At 49.6% G+C, this 21028-nt stretch overlaps 5 protein-coding genes across 6 annotated transcripts in view; 2 read left to right on the top strand and 3 right to left on the bottom strand.

The window, feature by feature from the left end:
• The window catches only part of mvp (major vault protein), a 7397-nt gene extending 1509 nt beyond the window's left edge, over window positions 1–5888 (top strand). The window contains exons 4-17 of the mRNA XM_068601908.1: window positions 35–158; window positions 272–403; window positions 725–819; window positions 921–1157; window positions 1252–1374; window positions 2767–2985; window positions 3195–3430; window positions 3522–3719; window positions 3830–3974; window positions 4060–4271; window positions 4478–4594; window positions 4706–4832; window positions 4913–5101; window positions 5206–5888. Of these exons, the coding sequence (XP_068458009.1) occupies window positions 35–158; window positions 272–403; window positions 725–819; window positions 921–1157; window positions 1252–1374; window positions 2767–2985; window positions 3195–3430; window positions 3522–3719; window positions 3830–3974; window positions 4060–4271; window positions 4478–4594; window positions 4706–4832; window positions 4913–5101; window positions 5206–5325 (2274 nt within the window). The 3' untranslated portion in view covers window positions 5326–5888. The remainder of the gene's footprint in view (window positions 1–34; window positions 159–271; window positions 404–724; window positions 820–920; window positions 1158–1251; window positions 1375–2766; window positions 2986–3194; window positions 3431–3521; window positions 3720–3829; window positions 3975–4059; window positions 4272–4477; window positions 4595–4705; window positions 4833–4912; window positions 5102–5205) is intronic.
• A 90-nt stretch (window positions 5889–5978) lies between these two features.
• Window positions 5979–6609, bottom strand: LOC137803450 (histone H2B-like). Its single transcript, XM_068601909.1, has one exon. It carries the CDS (start codon window positions 6607–6609, stop codon window positions 6238–6240), a length of 372 nt encoding a protein of 123 aa, XP_068458010.1. The 3' UTR covers window positions 5979–6237.
• Window positions 6610–8874: 2265 nt separating this feature from the next.
• Window positions 8875–9357, bottom strand: LOC137803446 (late histone H2A.L3). Its single transcript, XM_068601905.1, has one exon. The coding sequence runs from the start codon at window positions 9338–9340 to the stop codon at window positions 8957–8959; it is 384 nt and encodes a 127-aa protein (XP_068458006.1). The 5' UTR covers window positions 9341–9357; the 3' UTR covers window positions 8875–8956.
• Window positions 9358–10698: 1341 nt separating this feature from the next.
• On the top strand, window positions 10699–17888 carry med15 (mediator complex subunit 15). 2 transcript variants are annotated; one of them, XM_068601945.1, is made up of 18 exons: window positions 10699–10933; window positions 11770–11857; window positions 11936–11987; window positions 12064–12087; window positions 12248–12412; window positions 12579–12931; window positions 13043–13414; window positions 13607–13711; window positions 14387–14548; window positions 15102–15220; window positions 15322–15449; window positions 15880–16014; window positions 16108–16171; window positions 16515–16581; window positions 16661–16818; window positions 16899–17065; window positions 17141–17239; window positions 17327–17888. In XM_068601945.1, exons 1-18 carry the CDS (start codon window positions 10866–10868, stop codon window positions 17461–17463), a joined length of 2463 nt encoding a protein of 820 aa, XP_068458046.1. In that variant the 5' UTR covers window positions 10699–10865; the 3' UTR covers window positions 17464–17888. The 2 variants fall into 2 exon arrangements, with proteins under 2 accessions (XP_068458046.1, XP_068458047.1); XM_068601946.1 differs by having other exon boundaries at window positions 10700–10933; window positions 13610–13711.
• Window positions 17889–17940: 52 nt separating this feature from the next.
• thoc6 (THO complex 6) lies at window positions 17941–20957 on the bottom strand. Its single transcript, XM_068601947.1, has 13 exons — window positions 20852–20957; window positions 20114–20205; window positions 19969–20033; window positions 19676–19779; window positions 19534–19571; window positions 19366–19414; window positions 19151–19222; window positions 18982–19084; window positions 18852–18901; window positions 18712–18774; window positions 18503–18613; window positions 18297–18425; window positions 17941–18183 (listed from the first exon to the last, which is right to left on the bottom strand). The coding sequence occupies exons 1-13, from the start codon at window positions 20864–20866 to the stop codon at window positions 18103–18105; spliced, it is 972 nt and encodes a 323-aa protein (XP_068458048.1). The 5' UTR covers window positions 20867–20957; the 3' UTR covers window positions 17941–18102.
• Between the last annotated feature and the right edge of the window lie 71 nt (window positions 20958–21028).

Genomic DNA, 21028 nt, shown 5'->3' with positions numbered 1-21028 from the left:
GTATTGATGGTAAACGTGTTGCTCGTGGCTCCAGGTCGTGACCCCGCTCCAGATCGTGTATCCTGACACGGCGCTGCGTCTTCAGGCGCTTCTGGACTTTGAAGGGTCCGGGGGAGAGAAGCGGGTCGCTGGAGACGAGTGGCTGTTTGAAGGCCCGGGTGGGTTTAACAACATAAACACTTTAATATCATGAATACTGAGAGCCGTCAGCTGCTGTCGTTGTTGTCGTTTACTTGACATTGACTGGTCCTGGTCCTGGTTCTGTTCTCAGGGACCTACATCCCCAGGAAGGAGGTGATCGTGTTGGAGACCATCAAGGCCACGGTGATCCGAGAGAACCAGGCCGTCAGACTGAGGGCTCGCAAGGAGGGAGTGGACCGAGGAGGAGTCCGCCGGGTCACAGGTAACACACGCTGAGGGGGCGGGGTCACAGGTAACACACGCTGAGGGGGCGGGGTCACAGGTAACACACGCTGAGGGGGCGGGGTCACAGGTAACACACGCTGAGGGGGCGGGGTCACAGGTAACACACGCTGAGGGGGCGGGGTCCCAGGTAACACACGCTGAGGGGGCGGGGTCCCAGGTAACACACGCTGAGGGGGCGGGGTCACAGGTAACACACGCTGAGGGGGCGGGGTCACAGGTAACACACGCTGAGGGGGCGGGGTCCCAGGTAACACACGCTGAGGGGGCTCCAGTAATAATCAATACTTGTGTGCTGCAGGTGAGGAGTGGCTGGTCAGCAAGGTGGGGGCGTACCTCCCCGGAGCCCACGAAGAAGTCCTGGACATCGTGAATGCCTTCATCCTGACGGACAAGGTGTGTGTGTGTGTGTGTGTGTGTTTGTGTTTGTGTGTGTGTGTGTGTGTGTGTGTGTGTGTGTGTGTGTCCTCCTCTGTAACTGTGCTCGCGTCCCTCAGAAAGCGTTGCACGTCCGTGCGCTCCGGCCCTTTAAGGACACCGGTGGGCGTGACCGGCGCACGGGGGAGGAGTGGCTGGTCACCATGGCGGACCGTGAGGCTCACATCCCGTCGGTGGCGGAGGAGGTGGTGGGCGTGGTGGACGTGACCACGCTGAGCAGCCGGCAGTACGCCGTGATCCTGGACCCGGTGGGCCCGGACGGGAAGCCCCAGCTGGGCCAGAAGAGGGTGGTGAAGGTGAGGGGTTAAACTCAAACCTCTGTTCTGCAGTAATACTTTCAGTTCTATGTACATTGTGTATTTATTCCGGTCTTTTCTTTCTCTCCGTCAGGGTGAGCGCTCCTTTTTCCTGCAGCCGGGTGAGGACCTTGAAAACGGCATCGAGGACGTGTACGTGCTGTCGGAGGAGGAGGGGCTAGTGCTGAGAGCGGTGGAGGCGTTCAATGACACCGAGGTGAGGAGAGAACTCTCAGGAAGAAGTACGACGAGCAGAGGGACAGGAGGGAGGAGCTTCTGTGTGAGGGAGGAGCTTCTGTGTGAGGGAGGAGCTTCTGTGTGAGGGAGGAGCTTCTGTGTGAGGGAGGAGCTGCTGTAGGTAAAGCTTGTCTTGTGCAACCTGTTGATCACACAGAAGACGTTTCATGAAAACTTGTTGTGAGGTCGGTATGAGGTGAGGTCAGAGGCGTGTCCAAAGAGTTTAAATTCCACAGAACACACCTGTATTTGTTGGTGAAGGGAGTTGGCGGCTTTGCGTTAAGCTCTTATCCTCCAGCGTGTTTCATGGAGCTAAAGAAACGTTTTACGCCCTGAAAACCTGCTGAATCACCACAGATAGAGACGCCTGAGGTCAAAGGTTCATCTGCTCATGAGAAACATACATAAAACATGTATTGACGCATAGACTTCTATACAACCAGAGGAGTCGCCCCTAGTGGTCAGGAGAGAGAATGCAGCTTTAACACATGAAGCATAGACTTCTATACAACCAGAGGAGTCACCCCCTGGTGGTCAGGAGAGAGAATGCAGCTTTAACACATGAAGCATAGACTTCTATACAACCAGAGGAGTCGCCCCTGGTGGTCAGGAGAGAGAATGCAGCTTTAACACATGAAGCATAGACTTCTATACAACCAGAGGAGTCGCCCCCTGGTGGTCAGGAGAGAGAATGCAGCTTTAACACATGAAGCATAGACTTCTATACAACCAGAGGAGTCGCCCCCTGGTGGTCAGGAGAGAGAATGCAGCTTTAACACATGAAGCATAGACTTCTATACAACCAGAGGAGTCGCCCCCTGGTGGTCAGGAGAGAGAATGCAGCTTTAACACATGAAGCATAGACTTCTATACAACCAGAGGAGTCGCCCCCTGGTGGTCAGGAGAGAGAATGCAGCTTTAACACATGAAGCATAGACTTCTATACAACCAGAGGAGTCACCCCCTGGTGGTCAGGAGAGAGAATGCAGCTGTAACACATGAAGCATAGACTTCTATACAACCAGAGGAGTCACCCCCTGGTGGTCAGGAGAGAGAATGCAGCTTTAACACGTGAAGCATGGACTCCATCTTTCTAACATGGCTGACTCATCAAAGCCCAACTTCTTCTTCTTCTCTCCCTCCTTTCCTTTGATTCATCTCTTCTTCACTCCCTCCATCCGTTACGTTGCTCTTGTGCTTTTGAAATGTTTTCACTTTTGGGTTTAATTCGTTCTCTCAGTGCCCTCCTCTTGTTCATCCTCCTCCTCTTCATCCTCCTCCCTCACCTCCCTCCCCTCCCCCGCTCCAATGCATCGCCACGTTAACCCTTCTCTCCCTCCTCCACTTCTCTCTCTCTCGTTCTCTCTGCCAGCGCGAGGATGTGGAGGACGAGGAGGACGAGGAAGAGGAGCAGGAGAGGGCGAAGCGCTGCCGGAGGAGCGGCGTCCTCCGCCGGCCCGGAGACCGCTGGATGCTGCGCGGCCCGCTGGAGTACGTCCCGCCCGCCGCCGTGGAGGTGGTGCTGCGCCGGCAGGCCATCCCATTGGACGAGAACGAGGGCATCTACGTCCGGGACATCAAGACGGGAAAGGTATGGGATCGACCCGTCGTCTCGGGATCGACCCGTCTGGTGTATATAAAAAGTAGTCATGTTAAAAATGTTTTTATTGGTTTGAAAGTTTCAGAAAAAGTATTTTATATTGAAAGAATATGAATATAGAAACTAAAGGAGCACAATGCCGGAGTGGTTGAGAGCCTGAGAACGTGTCTCGCTCACCTGGGGCTTCTCGCCCCCCCCAGGTGCGCGCCGTGATCGGTCACACCTACATGCTGACTCAGGACGAGGAAATGTGGTCCAAGGATCTGCCCCCCAACGTGGAGGCCCTGCTGGCCGCCAACCTGGACCCGCTGGCCAGCCGCTCGGACCGCACCAAGACCGGCCAGGACCAGCCCAGAGATAAAACCCGTGTGGTCTCCTACCGGGTGCCCCACAACGCCGCCGTCCAGGTGTACGACTACAGGGAGAAGGCGGCCAGGTGGGTGCCGAGGTGTACTCGTCCCGGCATGCGGTGCGGCTGTAACGCGGTGGGCTGACGGGGGAACTGGGGCTTGTGCTCTCGTCTCCAGGGTTCTGTTCGGACCGGAGATGGTGATGCTGGGACCCGACGAGCAGTTCACCATGCTGTCGCTTTCCGGGGACAAGCCCAAGAGGGCCAATGTCATCAAGGCCATCTGCCTGCTGCTGGGGCCCGACTTCTTCACCGACGTCATCACCATCGAGACCGCCGACCACGCACGCCTGCAGCTGCAGCTGTCCTACAACTGGTACTGGGACTGGAGGGGGTCACTGGGACTGGGATCAATAAGGGCTCTGGCCTAGAGATGATGGAACAAAAAGATGACTCTAATTCAATCTGTCTTCCTCTTCCGCTCAGGCACTTCGATGTGAAGTTCCCAGTGGACTCGTCTGACGCCGCCGCTCTGTTCTCGGTTCCAGACTTCGTGGGCGACTCGTGTAAAGCCATCGCCTCCCGAGTCAGAGGAGCTGTGGCCTCGGTGCAGTTTGACGACTTCCACAAGGTACAAGTACATGAGTACTCACACCACAGTACCCGTACTCGCACCTCGGTACTCGCGCTCATCCCCGGCTCTCCTCTGCTTCCAGAACTCTAACCGGATCATCTGCTCGGCCGTGTTCGGGTTTGATGAGAAGCTGGCGGTGCGTCCCAACCTGCGCTTCAGCCAGAACCACCTGATGATCAGCAGCGTGGACATCCAGTCCGTGGAGCCGGTGGACCAGCGGACCCGCGACGCCCTGCAGAAGAGCGTCCAGCTGGCCATCGAGATCACCACCAGCTCCCAGGAGGCCACGGCCCGGTGCGCATACACATATAGAGAGATGCCTCTCTTAGCCTAGCATGTTAGCTTCACCTAGCTTCTCTTAGCCTAGCTTGTTAGCTAACTAGATGGAAATCAGTCCCGGGGTTTTTTCTGAAGCGTATTTAATAGACTGATTCGTTTTAAGTTGAAGGACCCTCAGCACATTGTAAGCAGTCACATTAATAACGTGAAGAGTGTTTCAGCCACGAGGCGGAGCGTCTGGAGCAGCAGGCCCGCGGGAAGCTGGAGAGGCAGAGGATCACGGACCAGGCCGAGGCTGAGAGGGCCAGAAAGGAGCTGCTGGAGCTAGAGGCGCTCAGGTGAGTCCTGACAACCCTTTAGCTGTGACGCTAGTACTTCTGAATGAGAGCTCTGTACCTGTAGCAAAGTATACCTGCAGCGTGCTAATGGTACTTGTACTGCGTCTCCAGCGCCGCGGTGGAGAGCACCGGCGCCGCCAAAGCTGAAGCTCAGTCCCGCGCCGAGGCGGCTCGCATTCAGGGCGAGGCGGCGGTCAACGAGGCCAAGCTGAAGGCCGAAGCCCAGAGGATCGAGGCCGTACGTCCAGACTTCCTACTGCACCTTTCACAATAAAAGAGGCAGCAGAAGTACCTTTGTTTGTTTGTGTGTGCATGCAGGAGGCGGAGCTCCAGCGGCTGGTGAAGGCCCGTGAGCAGGAGCTGAGCTACAAGAAGCAGATGGACGTCCTGGAGGTGGAGAAGCAGAAGCACCTGGCCAACATCGAGAGCCAGCGCTTCAGCCAGCTGGTGGAGAGTCTGGGCAGCGACACGCTGACGGCCATCGCTCGAGCCGGACCAGAGCTGCAGGTACTGCTGCAAATACTAGTGCTACTAATAGTATTCGGCTCCGCCCTCTTTTAAACGCAGGCTCTGGCTCCGCCCTCTTCTAACGTGAGTGAACTCTCTTGCAGGTGAAGATGCTGCAGTCTCTGGGTCTGAAGTCGACCCTCATCACAGACGGGACGTCTCCCATCAACCTCTTCACCACCGCCAACGGCCTGCTGGGGTCGCTGACGGGCCAGGGGCCCTGAGGAGGAAGAGGGGCCCTGAGGAGGAAGAGGGGCCCTGAGGAGGAAGAGGGGCCCTGAGGAAGAAGAGGGGCCCCGAGGAGGAAGAGGAGCAGGGAATAGATTGTCCAAACGTAAACCAACTGTTTGTGAGCCGACTTTAAAAGCTCTCATACGACCTTCAGAGCATTGATACCGTTTATGCTGTTAGCACTATTAGCTCGGTTAGCACTATTAGCTTCTAACCCATGGCCATGTCGAAAGAATAGAAACGCTCTGAAAATCGTATTTTTTGCCTTTTTAAAGCAAAACAATGTGCCTTTCATTTAAAGATTAACTAAATATCAGATGTAGTCTTGTTTACTTTATTCAGCTGTGAGGTGAAGCTCATTTAAAACGTCTTTCAGAAGAACCTCTGCACTTTGAGTTAAACAGAGCCTGAGTTTTCCTTTTGAACCTGAACGCAGCACGAAGGCTCTGATGAAGAAACAGTTTACATAGAACCTGAAGCCAAAGATTCCTGTTTGTTTACTTCAGTGAATGCATCTCACCTTGAGAGGGAGACAACATAAAGAAGATGAACTGCTGCTTGCCTCCTCTCATCCTTCACACACAGTATTACAACTAGTTGTGTCACTTGGAACTGTTTAGTTCTTTAAGACTCTGGAGCTGGTTCATATTATTTCAGCATATTTATTACATTCTAGGAGGAAGTGCCTCGCTGGTTGAATATTGCCAGGTCATGGTTTCCTGGATGTTAAGTTTCTACTTGATTTATTGCCTTCTGGGGGTATAGTACATGGTTCATAGTAATCTGTAGGCTTTGGGCATGTTTACCTACTTATAGTATTCATGCAGCATAAGACAGAGGATCTCAATAGAGCTGGTGCTGGCTCTTAAAAGAGCCGTTGGTTGGAAAGATGATGGAGGGACAGGCTACTTGGAGCTGGTGTACTTGGTCACGGCCTTGGTGCCTTCAGACACAGCGTGCTTGGCCAGCTCACCGGGCAGAAGGAGGCGGACGGCGGTCTGGATCTCCCTGGACGTGATGGTGGAGCGCTTGTTGTAGTGAGCCAGACGGGAAGCCTCCCCGGCGATGCGCTCAAAGATGTCGCTCACGAAGCAGTTCATGATGCCCATGGCCTTGGAGGAGATGCCGGTGTCGGGGTGAACCTGCTTCATCACCTTGTACACGTAGATGGCGTAGCTCTCCTTGCGGGACCTGCGCCTCTTCTTGCCGGTCTTCGTGGCCTTCGAGACGGCTTTCTTTGAGCCCTTCTTTGGCGCTTTCACGCTGGGTTCCGGCATCTTTTCGCTTTTGGTAGTCTTGAGCGACGCCGCGGTCGCTTACTTTATACCGCCTCATGCAAAGCAGCATGTGCCGTTGCGCGCACAGGATTGGCTGGTTTTGTTTTGCGCAGAGTGAGCATGCGCAGTACAGATCGGTCTCCACAACAGCTTTTTACTTTCAACACATCTTCAATTAGTTATTACTAATATTCTATAATAATAATATATAATATGAATGATAAAGATAATTGTGGTTGAGAAATAACTTTTTTTGTTTTTACAATCAACACTTGAAATGATGTAGGCACTTGCAAATGACACGGTAGTACAAAATGTAACCCATACTTTGGTGTTTCATTTTTACATCAGTGACTATAATCATACGATAGTAATACAATACACTGCGAATAAACAACATGCATGCATACAGGCAGAAAAACAGCTGTAGATCAATATTATGACAACATAATAATACAATGAGCATTATTCAATAAAGAGGTTTATTAGTTTTATAACACAACTTCTTTGATGTACTTATTTAAATCAGAGGCAAATATTAGCAGATTATTAATTTTAAATACTTGTTATTCTGTCTGTGTTTATAATACTGCTACTGTGGATCCTTTACTATATTTATATTACTTACTATATTAGTAAAATCTTAGTATAAACTACAAACCATAACTGATTCATGTATGAGCAATAACACTACATGTCCTACTTTATATATGTGCAATACAGTATATATATATATTCATATTCATATATATATATATATATGAATATATATATATATGAATATATATGAATATGAATATATATATATATGAATATGAATATATATGAATATGAATATATATATATATATATATTCCATCCATCCATCCATCCATTATCTTAACCGCTTATCCTCATTAGGGTCGCGGGGCGCTGGAGCCGATCCCAGCTGTCAAGGGGCGAAGGCAGGGTTCACCTGGACAGGTCGCCAGTTCATCACAGGACAGACATATAGACAAACAACCATTCACACTCACATTCACACCTACGGGCAATTTAGAGTCCAATTAACCTATGCAGCATGTCTTTGGACTGTGGGAGGAAGCCGGAGAACCCGGAGAGAACCCACGCTGCCACGGGGAGAACATGCAAACTCCACACAGAAGGACCTGCCAGACCAGTATCCGAAACCCGCCCCGCCCGGGATCCGAACCACACACCCTCTTGCTGTGAGGCGTCAGTGCTAGCCACTACACCACCGTGCAGCCCTGTATATATATATGAATATATATATACATATATATATGAATATATATATACGAATATATATATGAATATATATATACGAATATATATATACATATATATATGAATATTTATATATGAATATATATATATATGAATATATATATATATATGAATATATATATATATATATACTCATATATATATATATATATATATACTCATATATATATATATATATATATGAGTATATGAATGTGTATATACATATATATATATGAATATATATATACATATATATGAATATATACATATATATGAATATATATATACATATATATGAATATATACATATATATGAATATATATATATGAATATATATATATATATATATGAATATATATATATATATATATATATATATATATATATGAATATATATATATATATGAATATATATATATATATATATGAATATATATATATATATATGAATATATATATATATATATATGAATATATATATATATATATATGAATATATATATATATATATATGAATATATATATATATATGAATATATATATATATATATATATATATATATATATATATATATATATATATATATGAATGTGTATATGCACAACCAAAATATACATGCAACACAAATATATATAGATAAATGATTCAGTCTTCTTTACATGTTGAGCTATGCTCTGTGTTGAAGCTCACATGCGGACGTAAGAGAGGACCGCGGAGCTGCTTTAGTGGGCGTGGTCCAGCGAGAGGCTGTTCCCGCTTCTTTTTTTTTAAACAATCAACTGCATCTACAAGAGATACTAGCAGCCATTATATATTGTTTATATATTTACGGTTGAAAGCTAATCATTTATAGTATCGTATTTCCATTAAACCAATTTGTCCAGTAAATGAATTGGGCACCTTTGTTATAACCACAATAGTGTCAAGTAAAGCGCGTCTGTGCTACGTGTGGAGTGTAATGAATGTTGGTAACACTGGTCATAAAATAAATAAACTCATTAAATACAGGATTTACTCTTCAATATGTGCGTGGCTCTTAAAAGAGCCGTTGTTGTGGATAAAGCGGGTCCGGGCCTCTACTTCTTGGTGGCCTTCTCGGTCTTCTTGGGCAGCAGCACCGCCTGGATGTTGGGCAGCACGCCGCCCTGAGCGATGGTGACGCCGCCCAGCAGCTTGTTGAGCTCCTCGTCGTTGCGGACGGCCAGCTGCAGGTGACGGGGGATGATCCTGGTCTTCTTGTTGTCGCGGGCAGCGTTCCCGGCCAGCTCCAGGATCTCAGCGGTCAGGTACTCCAGCACCGCCGCCAGGTACACCGGAGCTCCGGCGCCGACGCGCTGGGCGTAATTACCCTTCCTCAAGTGTCTGTGGACACGGCCCACGGGGAACTGGAGCCCGGCCCTGGAGGACCTGGTCTTTGCTTTCGCTCTGGTCTTACCGGCTCCCTTTCCACGTCCAGACATGATTAGATATTTTTTCGTTGACGCAAATCAAGGAATAATACCATCAGGCGCAAACCCGCCATATTATAAGAACTGACCTGCTCTCTGATTGGCCAACATGAGCGTGTCTGCGATCGTCCAATCAGAGGAGAGCTCTGCCACAGGGCTTCAGCTGAGCGCTTTGAAGAAGTCCAGCACGGGGACCGTTAGCGCGGGCTTATTGAGAAGCGGACATTGTTTTCAAATCCATTTCTGACTCCATGAATTGCTTTTGAATGTTTGTAAAAGTTACATCTAAACCACGTCTCTCAGAAGCACGTCAACAAATAAGGTACTACCGGTAATACCACACAGTAAAACACAATAAACGTACTAATACATCATAGTAAAATACTTTGTTACAATAAAAGTACTAAGCACTGAGTCCAGGTCATGCGGCCAGTGTAGTATTAGGACAACAGTACTCTCTTATTGTAGTATTAGTACCACAGTATTGTATTAGTACAACATTACTACCACAGCAGGGTAGTATTAGTACAACATGGTCGCATTAGTACAACAGTGGTATTCGTATTAGTACAACAGTGTGGTATTAGTACAACAGTGTGGTATTAGTACAACAGTGTGGTATTAGTACAGCAGGGTAGTATTAGTACAGCAGGGTAGTATTAGTACAGTTTGTGTCCTCTTTTATGCTGTGCTCTGCTGGGGGGACGGCAAGACTGGATGATAAAAACAGGATCAATAAGATAATCAGAAAGGTTGGCTCAGTGATCGGCCTTCCTCTGGACTCAATCAAGGTCCCTCTAGAAAAGAGATCAAGGGCCAAGTTAAAAAATATTGTTTCCTCTGAAAGCCATTTCTGTGTTTTTAAAGAACTCAGAAGCTCCTTCAGTGAGCGGTTCAGGATGTCAAAGTGTTCGACTCAGAAGCTCTTTTGTTCCGGCAGCAGATTTTTTAATAAACACCTTTAGTTGTGGTTTTTAGATTTAAATTTAGCATATTTTTTATGTTTTTTTTATGTGTGTTGTTGTTTTGTTGCATAAGGCATGTTCTGCTGTTTGTTCTTGTCGTGTGTGTTGTCTGTTGTGGACTGTGAACCTTGTCTGTTGTTCTATCTATCTATCCATTCATCCATCCATCCATTCATCCATCTACAACGGCGTAGTATTAGTAAAATGGGGTAGTATTGGTACAACTGGGTAGTATTGGTGTATTGGTACAACAGGGTAGTGTTAGTACAACAGCGTTGTGTTAGTACAACAAGGTAGTATTAGTACAACAGGGTAGTATTAGTACAACAGGGTAGTGTTAGTACAACAAGGTAGTATTAGTACAACAGGGTAGTGTTACTACAACAGCGTCGTATTAGTACAACAGAGTAGTATTGGTATAACAGTTCCTCGGTCCCTCCAGAACGCGGCGGTACCGAGTTTTTACTGAAAAAACAGAAGCCGCCATTTTGCTCTGAGCGGAAGGAGGAAGAGCAGAGGGAAAACATTAAACTCTTTAAGTGAAAAGCCTCCATTAATATATTATTTGGGTCATGGAAGTGCCCGGACCGGACAGCGACTGGAGGAGCCCGCAGTTCCGACAGAAAGTCGTCGCTCAGATGTGAGATATTTAATTTCTGTGCTGCGTTTTAGGCTCAAATGACAGTTTGTGTTGAGTTAGCCCACTGAGCTAAGCTAACGCTAGCTGCACAGGAAAGCACGTCACGTCAGACGCTGCTTTAAAAAACGGGAAAATTAAAACAGGCGTGTCGAAAGGGAAACTTAACACAAGTCCACGAACCCGAAGAAAACATATTTGGAAATATTGGCGTCCTTTCTTTAATTCGGCGTAAACCAAATTAACACTTTAATTGTTAATCGTAGCTTATTATTAGCATTTTAGCTGCTAACGTTAAGTTGGTGAGTTCATTCAGCGAATTAACTCTTTATTTGTTTACTTTGTTAAAACACAAACATGGTGTTTACAGCATGTCAATAAACAGCATGATTATTTAAATATTATATATTTGTGTGTGTGTATGTATATGTGTGTGTGTATGTATGTATGTATGTATGTATGTATGTATGTATGTATGTATATATATATTATATATATATATATATATATATATATATATATATATATATATATATATATATATATATATATATATATTCGTCAGGACTGCGACTTTATTTTCCTGATTCATTGATTTTTTTGGTTAAAAAATCTTAGATCCAACGTAATAAATATTCACTTTCATAATAAAAGTCTTGAAAACAGCAACGTTACACATTTTAGAAGCTACAAACTGAAATATCTGTTGAGGAAACAACTGAATGAATAACAGTATTTTATAACGTAAATTCACTGAAGACATAGTTCAGGTCCAGTAACAGTAAACAGCGTTGCTGTGTCGTGTGACTCGTAGTTATTGACCGTGTGCTTCCATCCAGTGAAGAGGCCATGAGGAAGGCAGGAACCGCACACACCAAGACTAGCAACGACATGGAGAACCACGTCTACGTCAAAGCCAAATCCAGAGTAAGTTCTGTAATAACAACAACAATATTAATAATCCTCCTGTTCACGGGTCGTAACGGATCTCACTCATTCCTCCAGGAGGAGTACTTATCTCTGGTGGCGAGGCTGATCATTCACTTCAGAGACATCCGTGAGTACCTGACCTGAACCTACCTGAACCTACCTGACTTTAACGTGTCTGACAATACTTTGTGTTTTGTTGACAGACAAGAAGACACTCGGAGGTCCAGGTAAGTGAACTTTATTGTTGTCTGGGTTTGGGTCTCTTTCTCTCTGGGTGTTCTCTGCTGACCTCTGCTGGATCTGTCACTACCAGACTCGTGGTGTTCATGGTTTCTGCCCTGCATGTCGGAGCTGCTTAACATGATCTGTTGTTTACCTTTCTGTTAGATCCCATGAATGCCCTGACTAACCTGACAGGGGTTGGAGGGGGCCCCGGCGCCATTGGCATGGGGCCTCGCCCCACCGGTGCTCCAGTGGGTGGCATGGGGGCCATGGGGCAGATGCAGATAGGCCAGCATGCCATGGCTGGGGTGGCTGGAAACCCACAAGCCAGTGAGTGTGTTTCCTTCATGTGGTGTGCTGGAAGCTTTTAAACTGAGCCCTTCTTACCCTCGGTCTCTGGGACGCTGTGTTTAGGACTCCAGACCTCTTCTGCTCTCACTGGTTCTTAGCTGTCGACCAGGTCTTGTCTTTCATCTTCTTCTTGCTCCCTCTGCAGTAGGGGTTCCAGGACAGATGCCGATGCAGCAGATGGTGCAGCAGCAGCAGCAGCAGCAGCAGCAGCAGCAGCAGCAGCAGCAGCAGTCCATCCAGTTCCAGTTCCAGCAGCAGCAGCAGCAGCAGCAGCAGCAGCAGCAGAATGCCATGCAGCAGCAGCAGCAGAACGCAATGCAGCAGCAACAGAACGCCATCCAGCAGCAGTTCCAAGTGCAGCAGCAACTGAGGGTGCAGCAGATGCAGCAGCAACAGCATCAACAGCAGCAGCAGCAGCAGCAGCAACAGCAGCAGCAACAGCAACAGCAGAATGCCATGCAGCAACAGCAGAATGCTATGCAGCAGCAGCAGAACCAGGTACGAAGCATAACTCCTATTTTGAAATGTAGCAGGACTGATGCTTACTCTGTGTGTGAACTACAAACTGGCTTTATATCACCTGACACCTTTCCTTCACACACTGAGCAGATGCACCAGACCAGAATTCAGCAGCAGCAGATACTCCAGCTCCAGCAGCAGCAGCATGCCCAAGCTCAAGCTCAGGCTCAAGCTCAGGCTCAGGCTCAAGCTCAGGCTCAGGCACAGGCTCAGGCTCAGGCTCAGGCTCAGGCTCAAGCCCAGGCTCAAGCCCAGGCCCAGGCCCAGGTTCAGTCCATCCAGCACATGGTTCAGCAACAGCAGCAGGCTCAGCCTCAGCAGGGTCAGATGCCTCCACACCCTCAGCAGCAGCAGCCCGGCATGGTGCCTCCATCTCTGGCCGGACAGATGCCGTCTGCTCAGCACGTCCCCATCAACTCGCTCAGTCAGCAGCAGCACCAGCTCAAGATCCAGGCCTTCCAGGTGAGCTGAGCCAGAATTACTGTTACTGCAATTTTTCATGTGCTGCTCAGTAACGGATTAACTCTGTATCTCATTATCTCGTACATCGTTTACTCGCTGCAGCGGATGAATTAGGGTTCCAGTTGTCTTGCTTAACCTCAACACCCCTCTGCTTGCATGCTTTGCTTTGTTTGCTTTGTTTGTGTGTGAAAGCAGGCCCGTGCAGCCTTGCAACAGCAGCAACAAGCCCAGCAAGCCGCGGCTCAGGCGCAGCACAACGCAGCTGCTGCTGCGGCCGCCGGCGCCATACCTGGACAGGTGAGGCTGAGGACATTCTGACACACTTTCTGAATGAAATCTGATGACGTAAAGAAAACACCAGTATGTTCACTTAGACCTCTTTTAAAGTTCAAGAGCTTAGACATCCCACCCTGTCGGCCTGATCAGCGCCGACAGGGTGGGCCACGTTCAAAGTCTCATTGTCAGAAGGTCATCGCTGCCCGTCTAAGGCAACCTCTGAACCTGCTGGTGGACACCAGCGATGAAGAAAGAGGGCTTTCTGGCTGCCCCGGGGTCTCCCTAAAATGTAGATGGTACCAGTTGGTCAGAAGGGCTGCAGCTGAGGGGATTGCCAAAGCAAGGGGAGGCTGTGAAGAAAGACTTTCAGTTGCCCTCAAGGAAATTCTGATGAACTGTTGGACAACCCAGAACGGATAGCAGGGCTCGGCTCAGGCTGTGATCAGTAGGGAATGGGAAACCAGAACTGAGGATGTTGCAGAGCGGTGGAAAAAGCACTTTGAGGAACTCCTGAACTCAACCAGCAAGTCCCCCATTGAGGAGATAGAGTCTGAAGACTTGGAAGACCCATCTATCACCCTGGTAGAGTTTGAAAACTTGGGTTTGTGATGGTTAGAGGCTATCAGGGTTCTCACAAGTACAGACAAACATGTCTGTGTGTGTCTGCTCACCTGTCCCGTTGTGTGTCCTGTGTAGTTGGTCCGTCCTGGGATGCAGAATCCAGCCCGGATGCCTCGCGTCCTGAACTCCTCCATCCCTCCTCAAAACGCGGCCGCGGCTGCAGCCGCTGCAGCGGCTGCAGCCGCGGCCGCTGCAGCGGCTGCAGCTGCAGGAGGAGTTCAGTCAATATCACAGCAGGTATTTATCAAAGGGTCTCTAAGGGGGTCTCAGTGGTCTCTAAGGTTCTTTCAGGGGGTCTCAGTGGTCTCTAAGGTTCTTTCAGGGGGTCTCAGCAGTCTCTAAAGGTCTCTAAGGGGGTCTCAGTAGTCTCTAAGGGTCTCTAAGGGGGTCTCAGTAGTCTCTAAGGTTCTCTAAGGGGGTCTCAGTAGTCTCTAAGGTTCTCTAAGGGGGTCTCAGCAGTCTCTAAAGGTCTCTAAGGGGGTCTCAGTAGTCTCTAAGGTTCTCTAAGGGGGTCTCAGTAGTCTCTAAGGTTCTCTAAGGGGCTCTCAGTAGTCTCTAAGGTTCTCTAAGGGGGTCTCAGCAGTCTCTAAGGTTCTCTAAGGGGGTCTCAGCGGTCTCTAAGGTTCTCTAAGGGGGTCTCAGCAGTCTCTAAGGGGGTCTCAGCAGTCTCTAAGGTTCTCTAAGGGGGTCTCAGTAGTCTCTAAGGGTCTCGTGGATTTGCAAACAATCGTCAATCATAAAAAGAGCGTTGGCCCATCATGACTCCTCTCACGATCACTTTCCTCCTCAGTCGCAGCAACATCAAATGATGTCATCGCCCTCACCTGGGCAGGTGCAAACCCCGCTGTCGATGCCGCCCCCTCCTCAGCCCTCACCTCAACCCCCCACCGCCCAGCCCAACTCAGCCAGGTACCAGGAGGTGTCCACGGGGAACGCTCCTCCTCCTTCACATGAATACAGACGCAGCGTTACTCTGCCGTGTTGTACATCTCCATGTGGTCTGTCTCCAGCTGCGGTCCCGCTCCGTCCCCAGGGGGGTTCCAGCCCAGCCCGTCCCCCCAGTCCACACAGAGCCCTGCCAACGCCCGGACACCCCTCAACTACGGGGTGCCCTCGCCCGGACCGCTCAACACCCCAGGTACGCCCAGGTGTTCAGGAGAGAGAGAGGACGTTACTTCATTTACAGAGTTCTGGTGACTGAGCCCTTCACGCCTCCATGGAGTTAATGCCACTCTGCAACGTCTTGGATGTCTCTGTCTTGTCCCCTCCTGTCTGTCCTCCTGTCTGTCCTCCTGTCTGTCCTCCTGTCTGCCCTCCTGTCTGTCCTCCTGTCTGCCCTCCTGTCTGCCCTCCTGTCTTGTCCCCTCCTGTCTGTCCTCCTGTCTGTCCTCCTGTCTGCCCTCCTGTCTGTCCTCCTGTCTGTCCTCCTGTCTGCCCTCCTGTCTGCCCTCCTGTCTGCCCTCCTGTCTGCCCTCCTGTCTGTCCTCCTGTCTGTCCTCCTGTCTGTCCTCCTGTCTGTCCTCCTGTCTGCCCTCCTGTCTGTCCTCCTGTCTGTCCTCCTGTCTCAGGTAACCCCGGCTCCGTGATGAGTCCAGCAGGCTCTGGGTCTCTGGAGGACCAGCAGTACATGGAGAAGCTGAAGCAGCTCTCTAAATACATCGAGCCTCTGCGCAGGATGATCAATAAAATCGACAAGAACGAAGGTCAGACCACCAATCAATAATCATTCATCATTCATCCATTAGTGAGAGACATTGATTGATTGGTCAGCTGATCAATAAGAGTTGTTTTTACAGACAGGAAGAAGGACCTGAGCAAGATGAAGAGTCTGCTGAACATCCTGACCGACCCCAACACCAGGTACCTGTCTGTCTCTCTACCTGTCTGCCTCTCTACCTGTCTGCCTCTCTACCTGTCTGTCTCTCTACCTGTCTGTCTCTCTACCTGTCTGCCTCTCTACCTGTCTGTCTCTCTACCTGTCTGCCCTCTACCTGTCTGTCTCTCTACCTGTCTGTCTCTCTACCTGTCTGCCTCTCTACCTGTCTGTCTCTCTACCTGTCTGCCCTCTACCTGTCTGTCTCTCTACCTGTCTGCCCTCTACCTGTCTGTCTCTCTACCTGTCTGTCTCTCTACCTGTCTGTCTCTCTACCTGTCTGTCTCTCTACCTGTCTGTCTCTCTACCTGTCTGCCCTCTGTCTTTCAGGTGTCCCTTGAAGACGCTTCAGAAGTGTGAAATCGCTCTGGAAAAGCTGAAGAACGACATGGCCGTGGTGAGTTATTATGGGATGCAGTGAGTGTCACCTGTTATTATGGGATGCAGTGAGTGTCACCTGTTATTATGGGATGCAGCCCACCCCCCCGCCCCCCCAGGTGTCCAACAAGCAGCAGTACCTGTGCCAGCCGCTGCTGGACGCCGTCATGGCCAACATCCGCTCGCCGGTCTTCAACCACTCACTGTACCGGACCTTCGCGCCCGCCATGTCCGCCATCCACGGCCCGCCCATCACGTACGTACAACGGGTTAGCGCGTCGCATTGACACACCGACCTGAGCGCGGTACATGTGAGTGACTGCTTCTGGGTCTCAGGGGGCCCAACGTGTCCGCGAGGAAGAGGAAGCACGAGGAAGACGAGCGGCAGACCATCCCCAACATCCTGCAGGGGGAGGTGGCCCGCCTCGACGTCAAGTTCCTCGTCAACCTGGACCCCTCGTTCTGCAGCAACAACGGCACCGTGCACCTGGTCTGCAAGCTGGGTAAAGACGCAGAACTGGCACACGCGACACGCACTAGAACATGTTCTGACCCGGTTCTGTTGGCTCTGTCCTCAGATGATAAGAACCTCCCCAGCGTTCCTCCGCTGCAGCTCAGCGTTCCGGCCGACTATCCCGATCAGAGTCCATACTGGGCCGACGACGGGGACCAGTACGGTGAGACCCTGAACGCAGCGCGCATGCAACACGAATGGCAGGAAGTCCATGAATGTCACTGATCGCAGGCCCCGCCCCCTCCTTCAGGTGCTAACGGGTTCCTACAGACGGTTCACAGGAACATGACGTCCAAACTGCTGCAGCTCCCTGACAAGCACTCGGTGACGGAGCTGCTGAACACCTGGGCGCAGAGCGTCCGGCAGGCCTGTCTGTCAGCCGCCTGAAGCCCCGCCCACCAGGCTGGCTCCGCCCACTGCGAACGCCGCTCCCAAGCTTCGTTGAACTTGGTCATGAATTACTAGCAGCTGTTGTTCCCCACGCTCATCTCAGCCCCTGAAGGCCTCATCAGGTGAGGACGTTGCTCCTGGTGCATTGTGGGTAAACGGCTGCTGCCGGTGAGCAGCCTGTACATAAAATAAACTCTCGGTTGCTCGGAAACACAAAAAGGGAAAAAGAGAAACCCGACGGCCGCCTGTCCCGATATATATTCTGCTCCTGAACGCATCACATGGCTTCCGTTTCCTCCTCAGTTGGAATGTGTCGTCGAGCTGTGACTCAGTTTTGTACCACAGAAGAAGAAACTCTGCTTCTCAAAGTGAAATATAAATGTATTTTTTTTGCTATCATAATAAAAAAACTTTCAGTTCAACTTTTTAAAACCCAGAACTATGTTTCCCTCCAAGAAGAGTAAACAACAACAGTTTGTATAAAACACCAAAATATTTTATTATCTTCAGAAAAATGATACAAAAGTTGTTTTTTCAACTGTGTGTGTGTGTGTGTGTGTGTGTGTGTGTGTGTGTGTGTGTGTGTGTGTGTGTGTGTGTGTGTGTGTGTGTGTGTGTGTGTGTGTGTGTGTGTCATCAGAAGCTCAGTGAGAAGGTTCTGTACGAGAGGTTTGTGAACACGTCGATCTGATCGCTGCTTCCTCCGACCGTCAGAACCTAAAGAACAAGAGCACACAGTTCACTTATTGAACACGGTGATTATTAAACATATGAATATTAAACACGGTTATGAAACAGTGCTGAAGGCCGCGCTGCGTTCAGGGACTCACGCGGTGCTCGGTGCTGCTGGTGTTGAGCTGCAGCGTGTTGAGGCTCTGAGGAGAACACGGGATCTGAGCCTTCACTTTGCCGCTCAGCAGGCAGTGAGACACCACCGGACCCTCGCCCACCGCCAGGATCTGAGGAGAGGAGGAGGTTATCTACAGGCAGAGAGAGGGGCAGACATTCATTCATTCATTCATTCATTCATGCTCACCATGTCCTGGTAGAAGGTGGTCTGCCTCTGGACGCCCGGCAGAGGAAACACTGAGGTTGGAGACAGAGAGCGGAGATGCCACAGAGACAGAGACGGACCTCCACCACACAGCTGGGACAGGAAGTACACCATCAAGACAGGAAGTACACCATCAAGACAGGAAGTACTCCATCAAGAAGTACTCCATCAAGACAGGAAGTTGTTCTCACCATCCAGTCGGAGTCGGTGGTCAAACAGCTGATCCATTTACCAAACTGAGGACGAGCACAACTCTGAAACACAGAAGAGCTCTTTAGGAGGAGGAAGAGGAGAAGAGGAAGAGAGGAAGATGAAGCCTATAACTCTTCACCTCGTATTTGTGGACCTCGATGCAGTGAACAGACTGACCAGTCCTGCTGTCTGAAACATGAAGAATAGATTATAATACATCATTATGAGAGTTATAAATACAACTCCTCTTCCTCACCCCTCTTCCTCACCCCACATCCTCACGGCTCCGTCCTCGCCTCCTGACAGGATCTCGGCCTCGCGCTCCCTGACGCTCACACAGTGGACGTAGTCGGTGTGTCCCTGCAGGACGGCCTGCAGACAGGGACGCGTTCAGGTCCAGGTCTCCTGGATCAGAACCTGCAGCTGAACGTGACTCACCTTGAAGACCCCGTGCTCCAGGTCAAGGATGTGGACGTTGTTGTCTCCGCCGCCGAAGACCAGACTGTTGTCCTGAGGGAGGAAGAAGCCTCGTCTTCATCAGACAGGCAGCGGTACCAAGTACAGGTAGCGGTACTCGGTACAGAGTACAGGTACTTGTTGGAGTATTAAGGTACCGTTGGTCAGATTAAGGTATAAAAACATGAAGGTCTCACTCTCTGGTTGAGGGACATGGAGTTGATCTCTGGGATCTCCAGACTGGACCTGAAGAGACAAGAACTGCTTTAACAGAAAGTACAACGGTATATACGGAATATATATGAAATATATACAGAATACATATAAAATATACAGAATATGAGCAAACGGAAGGAGTCTCTCACTTGTAGTTTGGTCTTTTCGTCCACAGAACTTTGACATTCTGAGGGAACAAGAACACATGAATGAATGTATTAATGAAGGAATGAATGTTTTAATGAATGAAAACATTTCTGAATGAACGCTGATTATTTAAAGGGCCGGCACCTTCTTGATGAGCTCGCTCCAGCTCCAGCAGCTGATCTCCCCGTTTCCAGAACTGAGCAGCTGGCAGTCAGTGGAGAGCAGTGAGAACACGGGGCCCTCGTGAGCTGAGGGCCAAACATAGGGACTCACTCAGGGAGAACACGGGGACTCACTCAGGGAGAACACGGGGACGAACACGGGGACTCACTCAGGGAGAACACGGGGACTCACTCAGGGAGAACACGGGGACTCACTCAGGGAGAACACGGGGACTCACTCAGGGAGAACACGGGGTCAACACAGCGCTTCCTCACCTGGGAACCTAAGAACAGGTTTCTGGCTCAGCGCGGTGGCGTCTGGGCTCAGAGCTGCAGACAGACTGCAACACAAAGAACAGCGTTGTTGTTGTTGTTGTTGTTGTTGTTGTTATAGTTCTAGCAGTGCTGCGGGGCCTCACACCTGAACACAGCGATCTCTCCGTAGTTGTTTCCAGCTGCCAGGAACCGACCGCAGGGAGAAAAGCTCTGGGAGAAGACCGACATGTGGAGGAGCTGCACAACAACAACAACATGCAGTGTTTACTTGTTACATGCTGTGGCTTTGGACACCACCACCAACAACAACAGTTGTGTTACTAACGTTGTCCTCTCATCAGCTGGTTGAATGTTCAAGCTGCTAATGAACAACCTATAGCCGAATCCAGCGGAGTGATCTCTACAACACTCTTGTGCTCAATACATGTATTATATGCGAGCTTTTTAATGAATGAGCACAAAACACACACATTCATCAGAGTTCTGAAGGGACTTTGGCCTACAGCTCCTCGTTCTGCGACCGCCGGACATAAAGGAACGTGATGACGTCACTGAGCTCATCTGCTCGTTCTGTCGCGAGCCGAACGAGCCGGAGTCCCTGCAGCGCGTGCGTGATGTGCACGCGCTATGCATTCAGACAAGTTTGAGTAACAAGCAAGGAAACACTAATTCATCATAATCGTGAACGCGGTTTGGCCTCAGACCTCACTCTGCTGCTGCGGATACATGAGCGGGATTCATGAACGTTCCGTATCCGCGTCAGGAGCTAGGATGAGCGGCAGTTACCAGCGACTCTTATCTCCGTGAAAAGCCATCATGAGGGACGCCAGCCGCGGGCTGCTTCCCCAACTCTCTCCGCTAATAAACGGCCTTCATAACTCACCTCGACGGGACCCATCCTGCTGTCACGGCCGCGCGCTGGGGAACGGGAGCTACCGGAGAAAGCTCGGTAAAGAAGCAGAACAACGCGAGCGACGCGAGGAGGAGACGCGCGGAACACAGGCGAGAAGATATGACGTCGGTACTGACGCAAGGCATTCTGGGACACGTAGTTCACAGG

The sequence above is a fragment of the Clinocottus analis genome, unplaced genomic scaffold (assembly GCF_023055335.1).
Source record: "Clinocottus analis isolate CAN_PGR_092001 unplaced genomic scaffold, fCliAna1.0.p SCAF_56, whole genome shotgun sequence".
In the NCBI taxonomy this organism is placed as follows: Eukaryota; Metazoa; Chordata; class Actinopteri; order Perciformes; family Cottidae; genus Clinocottus; species Clinocottus analis.
Note: the sequence above shows the minus strand (reverse complement) of the source record. Positions and strands in the feature narration are given on the sequence as shown.